Source organism: Ceratotherium simum, chromosome 17, assembly GCF_057802395.1.
Source record: "Ceratotherium simum simum isolate JZ-2026a chromosome 17, ASM5780239v1, whole genome shotgun sequence".
Lineage (NCBI taxonomy): Eukaryota > Metazoa > Chordata > Mammalia > Perissodactyla > Rhinocerotidae > Ceratotherium > Ceratotherium simum.
In genome coordinates, this window is record NC_141916.1 from 41,717,124 (window position 1) to 41,740,786 (window position 23,663).

General features: G+C 36.0%; 1 protein-coding gene across 3 annotated transcripts in view; it reads right to left on the reverse strand.

Annotated features, from left to right (window-relative positions):
* Positions 1–1,062: 1,062 nt before the first annotated feature.
* Positions 1,063–23,663, reverse strand: part of PLEKHA5 (pleckstrin homology domain containing A5) — a 234,539-nt gene continuing 211,938 nt past the window's right edge. For 2 of the 3 annotated variants that reach the window (XM_087442696.1, XM_004435427.3), the window contains 10 exons: positions 23,160–23,271; positions 22,292–22,338; positions 20,075–20,192; positions 12,816–12,934; positions 9,725–9,934; positions 8,629–8,769; positions 8,026–8,150; positions 5,648–5,793; positions 3,966–4,071; positions 1,063–1,934 (listed from right to left, as the gene is read on the reverse strand). In XM_087442696.1, coding sequence (XP_087298822.1) covers positions 3,977–4,071; positions 5,648–5,793; positions 8,026–8,150; positions 8,629–8,769; positions 9,725–9,934; positions 12,816–12,934; positions 20,075–20,192; positions 22,292–22,338; positions 23,160–23,271 — 1,113 coding nt within the window. In that variant the 3' untranslated portion in view covers positions 1,063–1,934; positions 3,966–3,976. Of the gene's footprint in view, positions 1,935–3,965; positions 4,072–5,647; positions 5,794–8,025; positions 8,151–8,628; positions 8,770–9,724; positions 9,935–12,815; positions 12,935–20,074; positions 20,193–21,322; positions 21,512–22,291; positions 22,339–23,159; positions 23,272–23,663 lie in introns of all 3 variants that reach the window. The other variant, XM_014791352.2, reaches the window with a different exon arrangement.

Sequence of the window (23,663 nt, forward strand, 5' to 3'; positions counted from 1 at the left end):
AAGTAACACACACCACACAGACAACAAATATAAAGACAAAGGCCCCCCCCAAAAAACCCAAACAAAAATCAAAGACTAACAGCAACTCTCCCCCCACAACACACTGACAAAAGACCGGTAAATATAACTATGTCCTGACTAAAGGGAAATAATAATCTGTTGACTATTTTCTTTGAGAGAACTTCTGTGTGACATCTTTAGATAAAGGTGATATGTGTAAACATGTTTATGTGGATACAGAGAGCTAAACGCTCTCCTTCCATTTTAGCCTCTCTTTTCATTCACCTCCTACAATATAGTCTGGATCTCTCTGCATTCCATTTTGTGTGTTTCTGTTTGGAGCAGATGAATTTTTATACATCTGCATTTTGAATTAAATCTAAATCCTCTTTAATACAGCATGGGAAAAAAAAAGAACTGACCAGGGCCAATTTAGTTTCAGCCATTTTATATAGGAATCCAAAAGCATCAAATTTCCTTGTACCCTGGGAACAATATATAGCACGAACAAAAGGTTAGAGAGGGAAGAAAATGTAATTGATTCTGAAGAGCGTGAACATCTGCAGAGAATGTATTGTAAGAGAAAATGATCTCTGAGGGTCCTGCTTATGACGACGAAACAGTTTTTAGTTACCCATGTCAGAGAAATAACCCTCTCTGCTCTATACTTGCCTCTCCAAGTCCAATCCACTAAGCAGAGGGAGACTGCAGATGCTGGAAGCTGCTTTCTACCACACAGAAACAAAGAGAAACCAGTGTAGAAGACTTCACAAAACTAAATTTGCCCAGTGGTGCTGAGCTGATGGCCTTAGAGAAAAAGTCAGAAAAACTTCATTCTGGTCCAACTTCTGTCATTAACTGTAACGTGATTGTGGCCAGGTTAATTGATTTCTCTGGGCCTCACGTTCCCCAGCTTTGACATGGGAGAGCTGGATTGGATGACAGGAAAGGTCCTTTCATGACGTTGTCAATAAGATTAACAGACAATTTTTTCATCTACAAGTCTCAGATTTCCATTTTAGATGGAAAGCAAAAATTAAGAGCAAAAATTCTAAACACGAGTGATTTAAGAACATCAACATTTATTTAACATGATAAAAAAGAAATGAGATATGAACATTTGCATTTAAACAGTAGTAAGTAGCCTTTAATACTTACATTACCTGTGCTCATTGTATAATATGTACACAATGAACATAATTACATTTGTACATAAACTAAGTACTGGATTTGAAAACCTGCTTATTGCTATACACATCTATTCCAATGAAGCAGAAGCCCAGTACTTCAAAATACCTACATTTTACATTGTTTTTTAAGAAACAGTAAGCGTAACATTTGTGTTTAAGCTGACAAGAGTACGGCAGTAACTGCTGACGTTGCGATCTGACTGAGAAATAATTATAGCAGAAAACAGGACATACTTCACTTAGCAATAATAAAATGGCACGTTTTAAATATATATATAAAATTTTTACAAATCAAGTGTGAAACAAAGCATTGCAGTAGCCAAAATGGGAAGGGAAAAAAAAAAAGGAAACAAGCTTCATTGGAAGTAATAACTAAATTACGTACCGAAAAGCAAAAAGAAATATAAATCCACCTAGACTTCAGAAGCATCAAAATCCGGAAATGCGTAACTAAGGAAGCACTGGCTGGAGACTGCATGTTAAAAAGCACCTTTACTGATGTGCTCTGAAATGATAGCAGCAAGCTGGTGTCAGAATAATAACCTTGAGATTACGGAGTGTACATATGGGCCATTAAAGCTGTTTTGGAATAAACATTTTCCAGAAGTGATAAAACGATGCTCTGTGGCCAAAAGCATCAGAACTATGAATTTCATAGATTTAAAATATACTGTACAATATCTTCTCACATTGCCAAAGGTCCACATCCTCAGCTTTGAATGGTTTCAACAGAAGTCAGTGTAGCTGAAAAATAACAAGAGGGAAAATTACTCTGACACTCGCAAAGTTAATGAATGACCATTTCCTGAAGTAATTCAGGGTGACATTCTCTAACAACAGAACTGACAAGCATGGCCATAAAAATCTGAAAACAGAATATAATTAAAGAACATTTTCTCTTCATTTCCATAAGGTTAATTCACAAAGCAAAGTAACATAATGCAATTAAATAGCAATTCAGAATTAAAAAAAGTACCCCAAATCGTGACCGAATCCAAAAGATCAACAAAATGAGCAAAGATTTGCATAACTTCACCAAAACATGTAGTAATATATTGAGCTGCCTACATAGCAGTGTCATTTGTAAAACTTTCCTAAGTCCTGCCAAAACTACTAGTTCAGAAAGATGACATGCGCACAGTGAGAAGACATCAAATAACACAAGTTTGAGTGCCACTCGCTGTGTGTGCTGGCTGCATGCCGAAGGGCTCGAGAATATCCGGCAATAACTGCACCTCATTCCAGTGGGTAAGGCCACTGGCTCTCGGAATGAGAGGAAACAAAACAAAATCCAATAATAACAACTTCAGGAACCTGGAAATGTGCTCGAGTATTAAAACTGTGAACATTCTTTATTATCCCTATGGTCTGTGTACAATGAATTGTAAGCCATTTATGGAACCAAAAGCTAACGAGAGTGGATCTTAATGTACATTTCTCCACTAAGACAGGCCATGGATCAACTCTTTGCACAGGAGGAATCAAATGAGCATAATGTTTATTATTACTATGCCTGGTGTTATTCTGTCACTAGTGGCAACTGTCCCTTCTGAAAGTTAAAAGTTTAAATACATGAGTGACAGAGGCAAGGAACAGTAAGACTGTAACAAATAGGTGGTTGGTATCTCCAGAAAGGACATCAACCTTGCATAGATACCAACGGACAACAAACAAAGGCCTCTTCTAGGCTCCATGCGGACATAAAACCTCAAAAACAAGTTAAAAATATGACAAGACGGTTAAACCTAAGTCCTTCTGGCTGAATAAAAGGACAGAGATTGTAGCTGCCACAAAAAGGTGTGACCAGAAGTAGATTCTAGAAAAGAAGCACTACTGGATAAACTTAGTCAAGTTAGTATTTGTACTCACTTACTTTGAGAATCTAAAAATCAAAGAATATAGTAGTAATAATGCTTGTAATGTCTCTATGTGTTTTCGCTGCTTATAACTTTAACAGAAATCGGTGGTAATCCTATGGCACCCGATATTACTACATCTGGTAGATACTGTGAGGAAAAAATGCAGAAAAAAGGCATGAAATGCTCACTTCGCACCTCACAGCTTTTCTGAAAAGTAAAAAGTGTCTATCTTTAAGTACAAAAGTGCAGGGAAAATTTAGCAATTTTCTATAAAGTTTAAAAGTAGCACCTTAGGAAATTATTCTCAGTTCTAAAACTGTGGTCTAAGGAACATTGTTCAAGAAATGCTTCCTCCTTCTCCCTGTCCCTGACCGTGGCTTTTTTCACTAGCTACTTCCCTGACCTAAAAAAAATTAATTATTTAGAAATAATTTATGATAGATCTTAAAGATTTCAATATTCCATCGAGTGGGCTACACCATAAACATTTCTTTGTCCTTTAAAATAATTAACAAACTCCCAGTGCAGTAGATATGTCACGCTCACTGTAAAAAACATACTCAATCAACACGTAATGACTTAAACAGAATTCTCCGATCCGACGACGGAAAGGAGCGTGAAGGGGGCGCACAGCTGCAGAGCACTGTGAGGCCTGTCTTGGCACAGGCCGTACCCTCTGAGTTCTGCTGTTTTTACAGATGATGAAATAGGAGACAGAGAAAACGCTGTCACGGAGCAAATCACTGGAAGGGCCGATGTTGGAAACCTGAGTGACGGCCCATGGTTCAAATACACGGTCTACTTGCTCTGTCAACTCTCCCTAATGCGCAGTCCAGAATTAATCTCCGTTTTTACTGACTAAACCAACAAATGAATTAAAAACAGTAAAGCACAAATGCAAAGGGAAACAACGTACTTTTTCTGAGACTACACACACATGAAATGGGATCCTTCTGTGAGCTGCGGCTGAGTGGAGGGAACCGGCGATGCCGAGGACTCGGGAGACGGGGACAGACTTTTCACTAAAACACCAAGAAAACATGAGAAGATAAAAAATCTTTAGGACACATTTGGAGAAAAAAATCCTGATGCTGTGCCACAAAATAACAACACGTTTTGAGAAGGAATTAATAGTTGTATTTAGCTTCTGTTATTTTCTAATCTGGCAATTGATTATTCAGTATGAAATATCTCTTGAAGACTTTAAAAATTCGTCTTCCTGGTACATCTTAAACTTATACAATGTTATATATCGATTATATTTCAATAACATTGAAAATAAAATTAAAAAAATAAAATTTTTTTTTTTTGCTTTGGGGTTAATTTTTGGGTGTCTGTCAGTGAATCATTTCTGTTTGGTTTCCCTTTTAAAAGCTTTTCTAGTTCTATGCAGCTAAATACTACAGACTGTTTAAATGTTGTGGTTTTAATACACCCACACACCAGTTTACCCAGACCTGCCATATCAATAACCGAAAGTGGTCACTGACCATTAAAAAAAAAGGTGAGAATTTGTGCACACAAAGCCTTATAAGCGATAGAGGCAAAGGAAAAGATAATGCTTAATATTGGTTACAAGGGAACATGACTGATGATATAAATTTGCATGTTATATGTATATAAGGTACAGAAAATGCTCTCTCAGAACCCCATGCTCTTCGTAAGACTCAGAACCCCATTCTCTTCCTAAGAACAGTCCCGAATACAATCATGCACCGCACGCATAATGACGTCTCAGTCCAAGACGGACCGCATATACGAGAGTGGTCCCCTAAGACTAGTACCATATAACCTGGGTGTGTAGGAGGCTACACCATCTAGTTTTGTGTAAGTACACTCTATGATGTTTGCACAACAACGAAATTGCCAACAACGCATTTCTTAGAACGTATCGCTGTCGTTAAGTGACACATGACTGTAATTGGATTTCATTCTGCCAAAGGTTGCGGGGGTGGTGGAGATAGGGAGGATTACAAGGAATGGTTTTGTGCTTATGAACTATGAGAAGCAAAGCTGATAATATGCACTCGTGGCATGATCCTCCATTCCTCCCCCTTGCCAAGAATCATAAAGAAAGAAAAAAAGAGAAAAAAAAATTTGTGAAAAATCCAAAAAATATGAAAGAATCTCATAGATCATTTTATTTCTTAACATGCTATGGATCACAATCTTCTACTATCAAAGAAAAACCCAGACGGAGATTATAGTAGGGCTAGAGTAAGCACGCCCATTCTACTAGTTATTAAACCTTCCACAGTTCCCAGAGTGGTAGGTTTGCGAATACTCTGAGAATCCAGCCTCAGAGAAACAGGTAAAATTTCAAAGTACTGAAAGAGCATCTTATTAGGAAAAAAAAAAAAAGAAGGAACTGATCCCCAGGCCAGGACAGACTGTGTGGACCTAGCTGGTGAGGCAGAGGTTTGCCCTTTCCTCCTCTGTCCAGTAGCATCCCTGAAGGTGCTTGTGGGAAGGCAAGGGTTGATTAATCTACAGTCAGGGTACTTAAGTGGCTCTCTTGATAGAATCTCCACATGGAAAATCAATTCAGAGGTTCAGAGGAAGCACCAGGGAGAACATTATGGGATGTGTAATATCTACCTGCCATTGTTTGATTTCCTCTAGAAGCCTCAGGAGTTACGTCATAAGAAATAGCTGTTTCCTCCTGCTCATGAATATCGTCCTTTGTATCTTCTTCAGGGTGGCCTTCTGCTTTATGATTTGTGATCTGTGTCTCGTCTTGAGGGCTAACGAAAACAGATTGATGTTTTAAAATTTATTATAGAATGCAATCAAGTTTTGTCTTCCAATTTATTGTTACAAAAAATTTTAACCATACAGAAAACATGCCACCATCGATATTTAAGTTGCAATTAATCTCTTTCCTTCTTTTCCCCCTTATGCAAATTTCAAACATCAAAAACGTTAGAGCAAATTATATATGAAACCTGTACACTCAGCTTTAAATAATTATCCACATTTCACCAATCTTGTTCCATCTAAATCCCCAGTTTCCTACTCCCCAAATTATTTTAAAGCAGATTCCAGACATATCATTCAATCTGTAAATACTTCCGTTTGTATTTATAATACTTTAATGTCATCAAATATCCAGTCAGTGCTCACATTTTCCTGATTGCCTCATAATACCATTTTAGAGTTATTTGGTTTGAAGCAGGATCCAAAGTCTGTATGTTGCATTTGCCTGACGAGTCTCTTAAAGTTTACCTTAACGTAAAATACCCCACTCCACATTCCCTTTTATTCTTTGCCATTTATTTGTGAAAGAACCTGGTTTATCTGTCCTATGTTGTTTCCCACATTCTGGATTTTCATGATTGTATCCCTCATACTTTTTATAAACTGATATGATTTTGAGGCTTGATGGAATTTAGGATTTTAGGAGAGAGGAGGCAAGTAATAATTCATCAGGTTGGGGTCGTGCACTACCGCATTAACAGGTCGTCTCAGTGAGTTCGGGGGTTATCAGCTTGATCCTCTCATTATAAATTTCCCTGTCAGATTTTCAGCTAACACTTTTGGCAGCCGCTGAGGAACAATGTTCAAATCCATTATTTCATTACGGTTAGCAAAGCAGTGATGTTCTAAGTCTCTCATTCTTTACTGAGTGAAATTCTTCTAAAAAGAAAAAAAACTTCCTCATCATAAACGCTTTGGTTGCAGTTTGTTTGGGAAAGGCAAAATAAATATTTGATTGTTTCCCTCTATGCACTAGGTTTTGGAATAATAAGTCGATTCCTTGGCATCTTCCAAAGTGGCCAGCAATTTATTTTTGGTTGTTTTGGATCATTATGAACTCACAGATTTTTAATATAGTAGATGTGTTTTAATCTATGCCTCTTTTTTTTTTTTTTTTTTAAATTTTTATTTATTTTTTCCCCCAAAGCCCCAGTAGATAGCTGTATGTCATAGTTGCACAGCCTTCTAGTTGCTGTACGTGGGACGCGGCCTCAGCATGGCCAGAGAAGCGGTGCGTCGGTGCACGCCTGGGATCCGAACCCGGGCCGCCAGCAGCGGAGCGCACACACCCAACCGCCAAGCCACGGGGCCGGCCCTAATCTATGCCTCTTAACAAAAGAGGAGAGAGATTTTTCTTATCAGCGATTGCCAAATATTTTTCAAATTCTATCTTACTATTCACTGAAGAGATAAAGGCATTCCTAATAACATTAAATCACAGTATTTCTCGTTTCCAGCTCTGGTAATTTTTTTTATGGAGGGTGAGATGGAGGATACACACGTAAGAAGGCTAGTTAAGAAATACAGCTAAAAGATAAACAGCAAATCACTATAACTTCTGGAGCACTTCTCAGACAACTTAGACTTCTGACCCACGTTCATCACTATGTAGGCAATGCTGAGGTGCTTTCTTTGTTGTAGCTTATGTGCCTTTTGCATCTTTTTTAAGGTATTTATTGAATACTTCCCAGGTGTTAAGTGCTATACATGTATTTTCTTATTTAATCATTCCAGCACATTTGTGAGATAGATAACTACTATAATCCCCATTTTTACAAGTGAGGAGTCTGCAGCTTAGGAGAGTTATGTAAATTGCTCAAGATCCTACAGCTCCTAAGTAGCTAGGCTGGGACTGGAATCCAAGCCTTGTTAACGCTGAAGTTCACCTTTTTTTTTTTTTTTTTTGTGAGGAAGATCAGCCCTGAACTAACATCCAATCCCAATCCTCCTCTTTTTTTTTTTTTCCTGAGGAAGATTGGCCCTTGGCTAAAAGCCGTGCCTATCTTCCTCTACTTTATATGGGACGCCGCCACAGTACGGCTTGACAAAGCAGTGTGTCGGTGCGCGCCTGGGATCTGAACCTGTGAACCCCAGGCTGCCAAAGTGGAGCGTGCACACTTAACCACCTGCGCCACCGGGCCGGCCCCTGAAGTTCACCATTTTTAAGCAGTTATACAATTTTGTAAATAATTCCTTTGCCTGTTTTCCCTAATTATTACCTGCAGGAAACATCCTCAGGCATTTTTTCTTCGTTTCTTTCTTTATCCATCACTTCCTCAGAACTTACTCCATTTGGTTCAGGTTTGAAAAGTGTTTCATAAAAAGCGTTTTCAGTTTTTGTAGACTATAGAATAAGAAGAAAAATTTTCTTTTTCAAGGCACTCTTACCACATTTAATATTTACTAGTAATCTAAAATAATTCAAAAATAAAAGTTTATTAAAAAATTATACACTGTCAAATATAAATATAGATTCAAATATATTAAAAATATTAACATTCTTTACTACTAGGATACAAAAAGTTATTTGCCCAAAAGGATAATGCACATTGCTAACAGCTAGCTGCTTTGGGATAGAAGATTCTTTAACTGGGTTAACAGTAATTTAGTCCAGCCTTGATGGACCACATTTTAAATTTTCGATTAACCCATTTTTTGATGTGGCTGAACACATCAATCAAATTAAAGGAAACCTATTATTTCACTTAGAGCTATGGCCTCCGCGATGGAATGAAATTTAACTTTATTTGCAACCTTACCACTTGATCTAATCTTCAAAAATCTATCCCTTTGAAATATCTGTCCTGAAATAATCTCTCTACCTCTTTGCTGGAATCCATATTTTGAGGTTCAGCTTCTTTTAGTCGAACAATTTCTGCTGCAGGAGCTTCATCGTTTGGCTTTACATCATTTTCTCTAATGACAGTGTCCAGTTCCTTAATGTCATCATCCCTCCTTCGAGCCTGTCCAAAAGACACAGAGCATTTTTAGATTCGTACTATGAAGCCACGTATACTTTTTAGATAATACTTGTTGATTTTGGAAAAAAAAAAAGCTGGATCTTCACTCACAAAGAAGTTTCCTTATGAAAATCAACAGAAGAAATTTATACATGTATGTGTGTGTGTGTGTGTATATTTATTAGTATTCCACACACTTTCTCCTCATCTCTTTTATTTTAATCATCCATTTTGTAATTTGTAGAATGTGCAGTTATCCAACTGTTAATCTGCTGAATCTCCAGTAGCAATGCCTGCTCTTGACAAGATGGAAAGGGGATTTCTGTGAAGACAGTGAAGTACTTTCAGCCAACGCAGGTCTACTCACAGGGACAGACCAGGCAGAAGCTACTGAAAAGGTTCACTAGTCTGCTACCTCTGTGTTTATGAATCGCGGTAACAAACACAATAAGAAATGGAATGGTGTCACTTTACAAGGCTGAAGTTCAGATGTGATGAACAGTGGACTTAGAACTTTTATTTAGCGGCTGTCTCCTGCTACAGTTTTGGTCATGTTAAATTAGGACACAGAGTAGTACACATTTTATTGGGAGGGGAATTGGGGACTATCTTGCTAACCTGCATGGCATTTTACATTTGCTGAAAGCACTTTTATTTTCTCGGTATCTCTGTGAAGTAGGCATGGCAGGCTGTACCGTGATTTGTTTTAGAGTAGAGGAGAGGAAGTCCACAATCTGTGCAAGGGCATCCAACAAGTCACACAGCTCTCGTTTTTTGAACTTAGGGATATTTCCACTGTACTAACCTGTCTTAGCTTATTATTATAAGAGTTAAATAATATAAAATAACTATCCATATTGTAGACATTGAAAAACCCATCAACCATGTAACTCTATGATTCTAAAATTCAAGTGATATTAGATGTACACACAGGAATGATTAAAAGCAATCGCTCTACCTGGGTAACCCTGAATGGATGATCCCTCACACTCAGAGGACTTTGTAAGGGTGACTGGTCTAAAGCACCTATGACATTTAGTCCCTTTTTCTTTTCCCTTAAGCACGCTTGCTGGTGTCTCCTGATTCTTTCCATCTGTTCTTCCACAGTCATCCTAGGTCGAGTACTTTCGGCCAAACAGAGCTGTTCCACTGCACTTCTTGGCCTTTCCTTTAAATTAAAAACAAACATATGATTACAAACATACAAAGTAACTTCTGGAAAGTATTTTGGAATAAAAAATGTTCTAAAATGTGGTTATTTTGCTTCCAAAATCAAAAGTGGAGGTTTTGAATCTCATTTAGTTAACACAGGGAAGGCAAATTATTTTATCCTTAACTGGTAACTGGTCATGCACGGTCAATGATGGAAAGAAAGAGAAAGAGGGGAGGTAGGCAGGAGGAGAGAAAGAAGAGGAACTTCATAACGGTATTTTCTTGTTTAAAAAAAAAAATACGAAAGGGTATGGCAGCTCTGGAGTGAACCTACTCCATGGCCCTGAAACAGGAAATTGTATAAAACTCAAACTAGGAGAAAATAGGGGGCACAGTGTCTAAATATCAAGGATTTCTTGTATTTTAATGAAAATACAATGTTTTAAGTCACATATTTACTGTGAAAAGACTAATAGAAGAAATATCCTTAGTTTCCGATCAATAATAAAACTATGAAAATATCTACTTTCTATAAATCATACGGTTATACTTGAAAACTTTTTACATACATGGCTCATTTTCATGGTTTACGGAAGAGTTTAAAAATCTTAGTCACCTTAAACAACCAATTCTTACTTCTCACTTTTTTAAAAGATGTAGAACAGTATTGGTATAAGATCCAAAATAAGTACTTCAATCATTAGCCATAAGCTGATTTTAGCTTATTTGATAAAACAGAAATTTTAAAGACTACATGTATTCTAGGATCTATAGAAAGGAATCCACAAGTTTCTCTGTGTCCTCTGGGCTGAACTGACTGAGACATTGGTGGAGCTGCTGGAGTTTCTGAAAGAACCCAGGGCAGGGCTAAGTGTTTCTGTGACCAAGCCTATGTCAGGCTAATGGATAAAATCCTTTTGTCTCCTCTACAATCTGAAAAATCCCTGCAGGGCAGGAACTACAGCTCTAGAACTATTTTCTACTATACAGAAGAAATATCTTAAAGAGCTCAAGTAGAAACTAAAAGGAAAAGGAAAAAATGAAACGATGATTTTCATTTATTTGTAAAATAAAGTGTATCTGCTTTTGGGGAAAAAAAAGTAAATTTTAGATACTGATTGGGAAGTTGGCTAGTTTAGCACCCTTTCCTTTTATTTTTAGTAACAACACACAGGTATTCTTCCTGGTTTTTCTATGTTTTTGCAAAAATGTCACACTGCAACTTCCTTTTCCAAGTTATCACAGTACACAAATCTACTTTAATCTTTTAAATGCAAGATATTATTCATTTTTAGATCTTTTCTCCAATATGATAATTGGAAAAGTATACCTCACTGAGGTTTTAGTTAGCATTTAAAAAAATTATCATCAGGGTTGAGCAATTTTCATAAGTTTGTACTGTAACATATTTTCCATAAAAAAACCCCTTAAGAATAACTGATTTATATTCATTCCTCATATATTATGAAACTTGTCTGTTATATTGCAAGTATTTTCTTCTGGCATTGGTATTGCTGATAAAGGGTTTTCCTGTACCATTATTATATAACTATAGTCTTCTATACTTTCTCTGCCAGTATTTGGTTATATACAGGTCTTTTTTCTAGTATTTAAGATAGTTATAAAAAAAAGATAGTTATAGAATAACATAAATCCACTAATACCTTTCTGCTTGATCTCAACATGCATTTTTTCAGTTGATTTATTTTAACATTAAAATTTCCAAAGAAAACACCCTTCCAATCTGTAAAAATGCCTACCTCTACGAACAAACAATAGTATTACAGAACCATGACCACTGACGTTAATATTGATACACAGCTATTCATTATTTTTATTCTACAATAATTACTTTTATAGGTCTTTATAATATAGTGCTAATTGAAAATATTATATTTCTTAAATATAAATTTGCCAGACTTTTTGGCATATACTTTGTAGCTGTACTTTATTTTTTATTTTTTTAAAAGATTTTATTTATTTATTTTTTTCCCCTTAAAGCCCCAGTAGATAGTTGTATGTCATAGCTGCACACCCTTCTAGTTGCTGTATGTGGGATGCGGCCTCAGCATGGCTAGAGAAGCAGTGCGTCGGTGCATGCCCGGGATCCGAACCCGGGCTGCCAGCGTCAGAGCGCGCGCACTTAACCGCTAAGCCACGGGGCCGGCCCTGTAGCTGTACTTTAATATCTTTCTAGAACAAACATAAATCTTTTCATTTGTAGTACCTTTCAGTATTTTCTTATAGATTAAAATTATCTCATATCAAATAAGTAGAGAATTTATCAAGATGAAAAGTAAAAGTTCTTTTTGTAGCCCAAATTTCTAGAGACTACTTGGTGAAAGGGAGTTAAGTACCCTGAGAATCTTCCCATGAAGACCAAGGTTAGACGAGTTTAGAGCCAGTTTGAATTAAATAGATCTCAGAAGAAAGTGTGACATTTAGCATTTATTTCCCAATCCCAATTCACATTTCTCAGAGTAACCAGAGGATTGCCAAATGCCAAATCTGCCATAGCTGAAAGGCCCTGCAACCTCAGGCTAGCTTGGAAATCCCTTAACTTGGGTCACCATAGGACATGTCTATCACTCTCATCAAGGAAATTCTTAGAGGTGTCAAGGGATGTAATACAGGGCAGTTACCTGAGAATAGGTTCCACAAACTGCAGACTAAGACCCCATGTCAAAGCTGATCACAGGAAACCTAGACTAGGTATTAAGTAGGTCTGTTCTCTGAGGTGCTAATTCCCTGAATGTAATGTTTAAAAAGTAAGATTACTATGCTTTTCTTAGAGTATGTAAAAAAAATTTTGAACAAACACTAAAAATGGAAACGTATATAAGAAAGCAACAAATAGGTTTGAGAATCCATCTAGAAATTAATTTCTAGTTAAATACCGTTCTTGAATCCATCATCTTCTTAGTTTTCCTTAAGGTTACATACGAGGCTATCGTTGAAGATTCGGGTGTTGGTGATTTTGTTCTTGGAGGGACTACTCCAACAGGAAAGTGGGAACCTAAAAATTAAAATAGCAGTAACATCTTCAAAACACCTCTCACACAACTTTGCTTTCTTTTGAGATATTCAATTTCTGAGGCTTTTAAAATCAGAAGGCAAATTTATTGTTTGAAAAGAGCCAGGGAAAATGTAGTAGCCTTTCATCAGCTGTTCTAACCTAATAAGCCAGCCGATGATACTAGCAGACAAATTTAGGGTTAGGTTTAGGAATAAAGTTCTACAGACGGATAGATGACATAACAAATTAATTATAAAATTTAGTACACTTAATGGGTCGTATCTCCTCACAATAACCCTGTAAAGGAGAGAAGGTAAATGCACTTCAGTATATGGGTGAATTCACTTCCTTGACTCCATACAGCTCATCAGCAGCATGGCTGGAGCTTCTGCTTCAGCCCTCTTTCCACTACTGCTCTGCTTCTTCTCGAAGCGTTCACAACATTGTCAGAGGTTGAAAGTACCTTAATCGAATCCTCTCCCATATTACAGATTAGGAAGGTTATGGCCCAGAAGGGTTAAGTGATTCACCTAAATGTCCTCAATTTCCAGTTGGTCTCCTTCAATCACACTCTACCGCCTCAATCAAGAATCTACTAACGATGTTAACAATAGTTAACTATAGGGAATCACTGTTACTTTCTCCTTTATACTTTTAAAAATTTCTAAAATGAACACACGCCACTTTTTATAAATAGACTCACCCACGCACATACAGAAAGTCATTAACACAACAACAAAAGCTAATAGTAAGTTAACATATAAAATGTACGCATTTATACCATAGTCATCTTGTGTGAGCAGAATATATACACTACTATCCACTGAGCACATCAGTAAAAGAACAAACGATTAAAATCTCAACGGTTTGCTTAAAAAAAAAAAAAATCATTCTCGTTGGGTTCACTTATTGACGAATGGTAGGTCAATCATTCAGGGCCCCTTTAGGTTATAAACCAAACAACCAGTAGCTTAATTAAATTTTAAGAGATGCAAAACTTGGAGTAAGAATTCAAACCATATTAAAGAACATATTTCAGATGATATATTTTTTATGAGTAAATACATGCATTGCTGGAACAAATGATTATCTACTTCTCTACTTTTTTCAATTCAATTCAATTCCTACTGATGAGTTAAAATCACTATACATAATCATTTACTAAATAATTTCTAAATTTTGTAAACTTGACCAATTGCATTTATCCCATCACAGGGCATTATGACTGTGTAGGAACCCAAAAAAAGAATGGAGTAGGATATGCAAAATCAAAGAATAAAACACAGTGCTTATCTTATGTATGCTTTAGACACTTTTCCCCAGGATTAAAAATGTTACACATGGGATAAAGGGCAACTCTCTTCCATAGCCTGATCAAGAAGGCAAATGCCATTCAGGTACAGTAAACCAGTGCTGTTGGCAACAGGGACAGTCTGGCGAGATCTATTGAGTTTTTAAAAAAAGCTACCAAGTCCTAACTTTTAAATGTTGGCAATCAACAATTTTTACTTTTAGTTAAAAAAAAAAAATCACAGAACAAACTTATTTATAAATATTAATGTAAAAATCTGAAATAAATCACTATCAAATAGAATCAATCTAGTAGCACATTAAGGGAAAAATACACCACAACCGCGGTTTATACTAGGAATGCAAATGGATGGTTTAATATTAGAAAATCTATTAACTGTAACTCAATATATTAATATATTAAAAAAAGAGAAAAATATGATCATTAGGAAAGGCATATAATAAATTCAATATAAGTAATATTCAATATCCTTTCATGAAAAAACAAAAACCCATTGCTAAAATGAGAATAAATGGATACTTCCATAATATGACAAAACGTAGACGCCTCAAACCAAAGCCAGGACCATGATCAATGGGAACAACTTAAAAGCATTTCCGCTAATGTCAACAGCAGAATTAGGATGTCCACTACTGCCTCCTTTTCTTAACACTACTGTGGAGCTACTAGCTCCAGAGAAGAAAGAGGTATAAAATTTAGGAAGAAAAAAAGGATAATTATAATTATGACATAACTGTATATCTGGAAAATCCAAGCAAAACAACTGAACTACTACTAAGAACGATTAGATAATTCAAAAAGCTCACATCAGTCTTAACTTTAGCCATCCTGGTACATGTATAGTAGTATCTCATTGTGGTCTTTTTTTCTTTTTTTTTAATAATTTTATTTATTTTTTTCCCCAAAGCCCCAGTAGATAGTTGTATGTCATAGCCCACATCCTTCTAGTTGCTGCATGTGGGACATGGCCTCATCATGGCCAGAGAAGCCGTGCAGCGGTGCGCGCCCGGGATCCGAACCCGGCCGCCAGCAGCGGAGCGCACGCACTTAACCACTAAGCCATGGGGTGGCCCTCATTGTGGTCTTAATTTACATTTCCCTATGACTAAAAAGACTGAGCTCCTTTTCATATGCTTATTTGCTACGTGACTATACTCTTTTGTAAAGTGTCTGCCCACGTGCTGTATACTCCCTGAATTTTATATTGCGGCCCTGTATTATGTATTCACCAATAAGAATGAGAGCAAAGGGGCCGGCCCCCATGGTGGTGAAGTGCGCTCACTCCGCTGGCAGCCCGGGTTCGGATCCCAGGCACGCACCGATGCACCGCTTGTCAGGACATGCTGTGGCGGCGTCCCATATAAAGTGGAGGAAGATGGGCACGGATGTTAGCTCAGGGCCAGTCTTCCTCAGCAAAAAGAGGAGGATTGGCATTGGATGTTAGCTCAGGGCTCATCTTTCTCACCAAAAAAAAAAAAAAAAAGGAATGAGAGCAAAGATCTGGCTTTTGGTGGCTGGCTATGAATCTCCGCTTTACAAGTCTCTCCAACTCATGGCTATATGTCTGATATTTCATCAGCTTCTACACCACCCAAATTTTCATTTACCACCTACTAAGTAATTGTTGACTGGTTAAATGAAAAAGATTTACTTCTTTCTTTACTGTTTTTATTAAATAAAGCAGATGTAAAGGAATAAGTATAAAATATGTACAATTATAAAGAATAATGATCTATCCATTTAGTCATCACCCAGATTAAGAAATATCATCATTACCTTTAATGGCCTTTTCTCAACCTTCTCTAGTCTTCTCTCCTCAGAGGTAATAACTGTTGTACATGTCTATCTTTCTTTTGCTTTTTTTTATAGTTTTGTAATACTTGAATTTCTAAAAAAAATACTGTTTTCGTTATGCATATTTGAAAGTTTTATATATATATGGCATTATATATCTTTCTGCAACGATGTTTTCACTCAACATTAGGTCCGATTTTTTAGTAGCCGTTAAGTTTTAGATGTTGCTGTAAACACCATATAGCTGTATTTTTAATTTTAACCCAGTTTGACAATCTTTCTTTCAAGTGAAGCATTTAGTCCAATTATATTTGTTGTAATTACAGATTTATTTATTTATTTATTTATTTATTTATTTATTTATTTATTTATTTATTAAAGATTTTATTTATTTATTTTCCCCCCAAAGCCCCAGTAGATAGTTGTATGTCATAGGTGCACATCCTTCTAGTTGCTGTATGTGGGACGCGGCCTCAGCATGGCCGGAGAAGTGGTGCGTCGGTGCGCGCCCAGGATCCGAACCCCGGGCCGCCAGCACCGGAGCGCGCACACTTAACCGCTAAGCCACGGGGCCGGTCCTACAGATATATTTAGATGTATTTCTACCAACTTATTTTTTGCTTTGCATTTTTCCCACTTCTATCTTTTTTCCTCTTTCTTTTTTTGGATTACCATTCAGTTTGCCTCCCTACTAGTCTGGAAAGTATACAGTCTATTTCTTTTCTTTATCTGATACCCTAACATGCACACTTAACCTATTAAAGTCTAAAGTTAATCAGGATCATTATCATTCCCTAGAACAATACAAAGACCTTAGAACATCTTAATATCAACAAACCTCCTCCTGTTTTACATGCTACTGTTGTCAAATATTTTAGTTTTATACTTCTTAGACCTTCCATATCTGACCACTTTCCTTCAACCTGAAGTACTGTAGAACTCTCCTAAACGACGGTCAGTAAGCGGCAAACTCTCCCATTTTGTCTTTACTATCCTTCTCAAGTTTTATTGAGGCAAAATGTATACCGAAACGTACAGATCTTAAGTGTACAACTGGTGGGGTATGACAAATGTATACGCTTGTGTAATTATCTCAATCAAGATAAAGACCATCTCCATCACCCGACTAAGTTTCCTTCCAGTCAATCCCACCCTTCTGCCAAAGCCAAGTACTTTTCTGCTGTCTATCACCAAAAGATTAGTTTTGCCTATTTTCACACTTCATATAAAGGAAATCATACCCTATGTCTCCTTTGTTGGGCTTGTTTCACTCAACATAATTTTTTTCAGGTTTGTCCATGTTGTTGAGATTCATACATATTGTACAACTATCAGGAGTTTTTTTTTAATTGCTGAGGAGTATTCCACTGCATGAAGATATCAAAATTTGTTTACCCATACTCTTGTTGACAGACATATGGGTTGCTTCCAGTTTTTGTCTATTAAGAATTAAAGCTACTAAAAAAATCCTTGTATGAATCTTTTTGAGGAATTATATTTTCATTTTCCTTAGGTAAATATATAGGAGTAGAATTGCTGGATATGATAGTTGCATGTTTAACTTTATTAAAAAACTGCCAAACTGTTGTTCCATTCTGTATCACCATAAGAAGTGTGTGTGAGTTCCAAATGTTCCATGCCCTAACTAACACTTGATAGTCTTTTAAGTTTAGCCATTCTAGAAGGTGTGAGCTGTGATTTTAATTTGCGTTAAAATTGCATTTCTTTTATGATCAGCTGCAAACTTTTTGGCCATCTGTATACCTTATTTGCTAAGTGTCCAAGTCTTTTGCCTATTTTTTATTGGGTTGTCTTTATTATTGATTTGCAAGAGCTGTTTATATATTCTAGATACAAGGCCTTTGTCAGATACATGTATTGATAACATTTTCTCCCATTCTGATGAGTAGAAGTTCTAAATTTTGCTGAAATCCAATTAATCAGTTTTCACTGAGTATAGCCCTCAGAGGGTCCCAGCTTTATTTGAGGGGGTCTCCTATCAGACTCCTCATTTGTTCAGACTCTGAGCTTTGTCCTGTCACAAGGTAAAAGCTGGCTTCAGGGCTCCACTTAACTTTTTGGATCTCTCCTGCTATGCACTAAATTGTGTCTTCCTAAAATTCATGTCCTCCAAAGTGACCATATTCAGAGATAGGATCTATAAGGAGGTAATTAAGGTTAAATGAGGTCATAAAGGTGGGGCACTAATCCGAAAGGATTAGTGTCTTTATAAAAAGAGACACCGGGGAGCTTGCACATGATCTCTTTCTCTTTGCTGGCACTCAGAGGAAAGGCCATGTGAGGGTGCAGCAAGAGGCAGCCAGCTGCAAGCCAGGAAGAGAGTCCTCACCTGAAACTGAACCCTGCTGGACCTTAATCTGAGATTTCTGGCCTCCAGAACGGTGAGAATAAATTTCTGTTGTTTAAGCCACTCAGTCTATGGTATTTTGTTACAATTTTTGGCCTGAGCATTCCTTTCTTTACTTTTCTCCATTTGCTGAAACTTCTCAAAAAAATTTAAAATGATATTAACCAGCAATTGTAATCACTTTCTGTGGCAGGATTAGCCAGGGCATCTAGTTAGCTATATTGCCAAAAACATTTACTTTTGTTTGCAGTCTGATATTTTCTGTATATTTATAATAATATGCACCAATATAATAAGAACTAAGGCTATAACTGTTTAACTTACATCTGTGTATGAAAAGGTAAAGTTTTAATAAAGACTTTCAATGAAGAGAAGTAATGATTGAATCAGAATGAGAAAAATGTATAAATATTAAGTTTTTAAGATGGTAGTATTTTTCTAATAAAAAAAACCCTGGCATTAGAAGACCTAGAAAAATATTCCTATTACGAAAAAAGCTATGTAAACATTACCATTTAATGTTTTTCAAACTTTACTTTGTGATCCTTTAGCAGATTATAAAAAATCAGCCTAGTGGGTTAGGATCAGTAACGATTTTTCTGGAAAAATTTACATTTGCCATATTTGCTTTTGTTTTGTATGTGTACACTTACTTTTTTAATGAACCATCTGAAAGTAAGTTGTTGATACTTTTCTAAGTGTTTCAGAATTCACACAACATATTCTCCTATGTAACCCCAATACCACAATATCACTTACTATTAGATAGTATCTGGAACATATTTAAATTTCTATAATGGTCTCAACAATGTCTTTAGAGCCTTTTCTTTTAAACCATGATCCAGTCAAGGTTCAAGCATTGCACTGTCTGGCCTTTTCTATCTTTTTAATCCTAAACAGTCCTCCTTCTACCCATTTTCTTTACAACATTGAAGAATGACCAGCATTTAAAAAAAAAAATCAAGGGCCCAGCCCCGTGGCAGAGCTGTTAAGTGCGTGCGCTCTGCTGCTGGCGGCCTGGGTTAGGATACCGAGTGCGCGCGCTGACACACCGCTTGTCAGGCCATGCTGTGGTGGCGTCCCACATAAAGTGGAGGAAGATGGGCACGGATGTTAGCACAGGGCTGATCTTCCTCATAAATAAATAAATAAATAAGTAAATAAAATAAAAAATCAGAGTACACACATTAGGAGTTGAGTATTATTTCACGGAATTTACTTATAGCATATAAATTTTATGACAATTTGTTTTAGGCCTTAATCTTTTATGTACAATTTTAAAATAGAAAAAAAACTAAAAAATAAAAAATCTCAAGAAACAAAAGCTTTTCAAGTTTGGCATAAAGATTTCTCAGTAAAACCTAACCTGATTTGATACGAACCTTTTTAGTCTTTATCCCACTTAGGATGAATATTCCAGAAATATTAATGAGTTTAAAAAGGGGGTGCTGCCTCATGCCTAGCCAAGATGACATGTGATACATGGTTGATGGGTCACGATACCTTCCTAATATCTGAAAACTTCCGAATTCTGAAACCCATCAGACTCCAAAGGTTTCAGATAAGGGACTGTGGACTTGTCTATGTCCTGGGTCAACATGTAAACTGAATTTATTGCTAAAATGTCTGAAAAACATAGGAGATAAAACACATCCCAAACGCTGACCTTTAACTGAAGTTTCCATTTCTGAGACAGGCTCTGATTTTTCTTCCCCATTAGATTCATCAACTTCAGCCACTGTTGTCAACTCTGGCTCACTCTTGTAGAGTCTATAATCTGGACCCTTGAAAGGAAGATATGTAATTACCAAAAAAAAATTGCTACAAGTTTCTTTTAAAATGTTTACCTCTAAAGACTCAAGTCAAACTCTACAAATCAAAAGCCTCAGTCAGCTATCTTGGATGTAACACAATTAATATGTATGTTATACCTAAGGTTGAAAAAAAAGAATCTGAAAGATTTTTAACCAACGGAACTTTTGGTTTTAAAATTAAAAATATCCCGGGCCAGCCCCGTGGCTTAGCAGTTAAGTGCGCGCGCTCCGCTACTGGAGGCCCAGGTTCGGATCCCAGGCGCGCACCGACGCACCGCTTCTCCGGCCATGCTGAGGCTGCGTCCCACATACAGCAACTAGAAGGATGTGAAACTATGACATACAGCTATCTACTGGGGCTTTGGGGGAAAAAAAAAAGGAGGAGGATTGGCAATAGATGTTAGCTCAGAGCCGGTCTTCCTCAGCAAAAAGAGGAGGATTAGCATGGATGTTAGCTCAGGGTTGATCTTCCTCACACACACAAAAAAATATTCCTCTTAGGGACAAAGTCATTAGAACCTTTTTATCACGGTATATCTGAGGTCTGAAAATAATTATATCATATTAATCCAATAAGCCCTATTCCTTTTTTCCTTATTTTTTTCCCTTTTTTATTACATTTCACATTTATTTGCTTAACCCCAAACCTCTTATTTCCAGTTTCCATGGGTAATGTCTGTCCTTGGTAATGTCCACATCCTCTAACAGCTTTCCTTGACTGAAATGCCTACTCCCCAACCCTTTTCTTATTCCTAGTAACAATCTTTTTCTTTCTTGCTTCTTGCTGATCTCAAGATACTATTTTGCCTCTAATATCCTAAAATAGTATATTTAAAATATGGCTCCTTAAACACATGCAACGTAACCACTTCCTGAAAATATTTATGAAAATATGAAATATTATTAAAATTGTGAAAATATTAAAAACTGAGAATGGTAAAACCAAAACAGGAAAAACACAAATGATGACATTATCTATAAACAAAATGCACTGGTTAAAAGTGGTGTTATAATAAAAAAAAAGTTTGAGTGAAAAATAAATTTTCAAAAATGAGAGGGCATGTGCGATTGATTATTCTGTGGCTATTGCAGCCACTTACACAGTGAGATCCATTTCTTGGATATCCTTGAACTTGATGAATCTTCTTTTCTTCAGGCAGATGGACTGGGCCCCTGCTATAACAGAGCAAGGAGCTGCTATCACTGGGCAGAGGGGGGATTATGGGAGGCTGCTCTGTAAAGTCATAGGACCGAGGAAGTGGAGGACGAGGTGGGACTACTTCCTCTTCCTAAAGATTGTAGAATAGTCACCTTATTTAGACAAGCATATTGAATTAAGTGTATCTAAATTCTTTGCAATGGTAAATTAACTTAAATTCGCTTTAAGATAATTAAAGGGACACTGCCAAGCCAAAAGTCTCATACTGAAAAGTAAAACCAAAAATGTTTATGATAGCCAATAAATAGGTTTTAAATACGGTTGTATCTAATTTTTTCTGTAACACACAGGTTAGCTTTACACTGAAGCCCGACCTCAAAACAGATGTATGAAACTACTGTATTTCATTTTAAAAATACAAGAAAAGTATCAATTTAAAAATCTTACTCCATATTTTTTGGGTAATTTTTAAGAGAAAAAAAATAAACATTTCTTTTTGATTGGCTTTTATACAAAATTCAAGACCACAGATGCTTTCAGTTAGGTTGACAGTATCCCTTTGTACTTGTAATTTCTTTATGGTATGCAAGATACATAGCCCACTTATCTATCAATCATCCTACATATTTTATGAAGTATAAGAAACAATGATAAATATTCAAGTTAGAAAAAGTATGATAATATTAAAGTTCTAATATAGATGAAAAGTAGTGATTCAATGTTTTTACATTAAGAAAACGGAAGAAAAATCACATTTGTTAGAAGTACCAAATTACTAAACCAGTGAAATTTCAAGATTAAAACAATAAATCAAATATATTCAGAAAACATTTTGTTATGAGCAGACAACTCTAATTCATGTTTTAAATATTTAAAATAATTTATAGTTAGACAAACAATCCAAACTTACCTCATTTTTGTACTTGACTGTCGAGAAAGGCTTTGGTCCTACCATACCTATTAAAGAAATTATAAAACATAACTACTTATCCTAAACATATCTTTCTGAATATACAGAAAAAAGGAATAATTTCATTTCACTTAATTGAAGCCTTCAGTTTCTAATCTTTTATTTACTAATGTTTGCAGAATTTGAAACAAATTACATTAAAAAATACAAATTAAAATATCTAGTTTAAACAAGAGTATGGGGAAATGCGTTTTCTTAAACATTACTGGTGCAAGTATACTCTGACATAATCTTTTAGGACGGCAATTTGGCAGTGCTTATCAAAATGGAGACTGTGGGCTCATTTCCCACTTCTGGAATCCAGAAGTACTAGCATATGTGTTTAGTTATACATAAACAATATTCATTATAACATTATGACAGAAACAAACAAACAAACCAAAAACCTGGAAACAACTTACACGCTCATCAACACAGAAACAGATAAATTATAGTTCATCTATACAATGGATTCTTACGCAGCTATTATTGTATTGTATTGTTAAGGAGAAAAAAGCAAATTGTTTTAAAATAAGTATAGCATAATTCCATTTTCTGTTGTGGGAAAAAAACTCCTAAAACCAAAACACTATGTGTGTTTTTAATTATACACACAAAACAATGATTTATTTTTGTGTGAGTGTATTTGGAAAAACTTCTGCTTTTTGCTTTATAAATTTGTGTCCTGATTCAGTATTACAAAGAAGAGTGCCTGTTTTCTGATGTCAAAATCCATTAAAATAAAAAAAGAAACCTGATTCTATGTGTCATTCCATTTAGATATACTATTATGGTCAACTACCGGGAATAAAATACAAAGCTACTCGACCTGTTTCTGTGGTGCCTCTTTGCTGCTTGTGTTTACCCAGTCCTTCCATGACATCTTGAATTCTCCAGAGTTCTTTCTGAATCTGCGCACGCTGAATTCCTGCTGATTCAGTCTATTAGTAAAAATGCACAGACCGGATACAGGGAAAAAAAAAAAATCATTAAATAAAGTTATATATTTCATTAATTATATATTTAAAAAAATGAGAATTGCAGTGGACTAAGTTTTGAGAATATTTAATATGACCTATGTGAACATGCCCAATTTTGCAACTTCAGTGGCAAAGATAAAAGATAAAGCAGAGAAAGAAAAAAATTAATTTTTCAGTCTTAAGTGCACTATTTCTTATCTCTTCAGTAAGCTTTGCCTTCCGTTATTTATGATCCCAGGAAGGAATACTGATCAGAGGGACTAAAAATGGAAAGAAAACCAAAAAGAAAACAGAACAAAATAGAAACCCATAAACCCCAAATTAAAAAAACATATATATATTTTAGGGGGAGA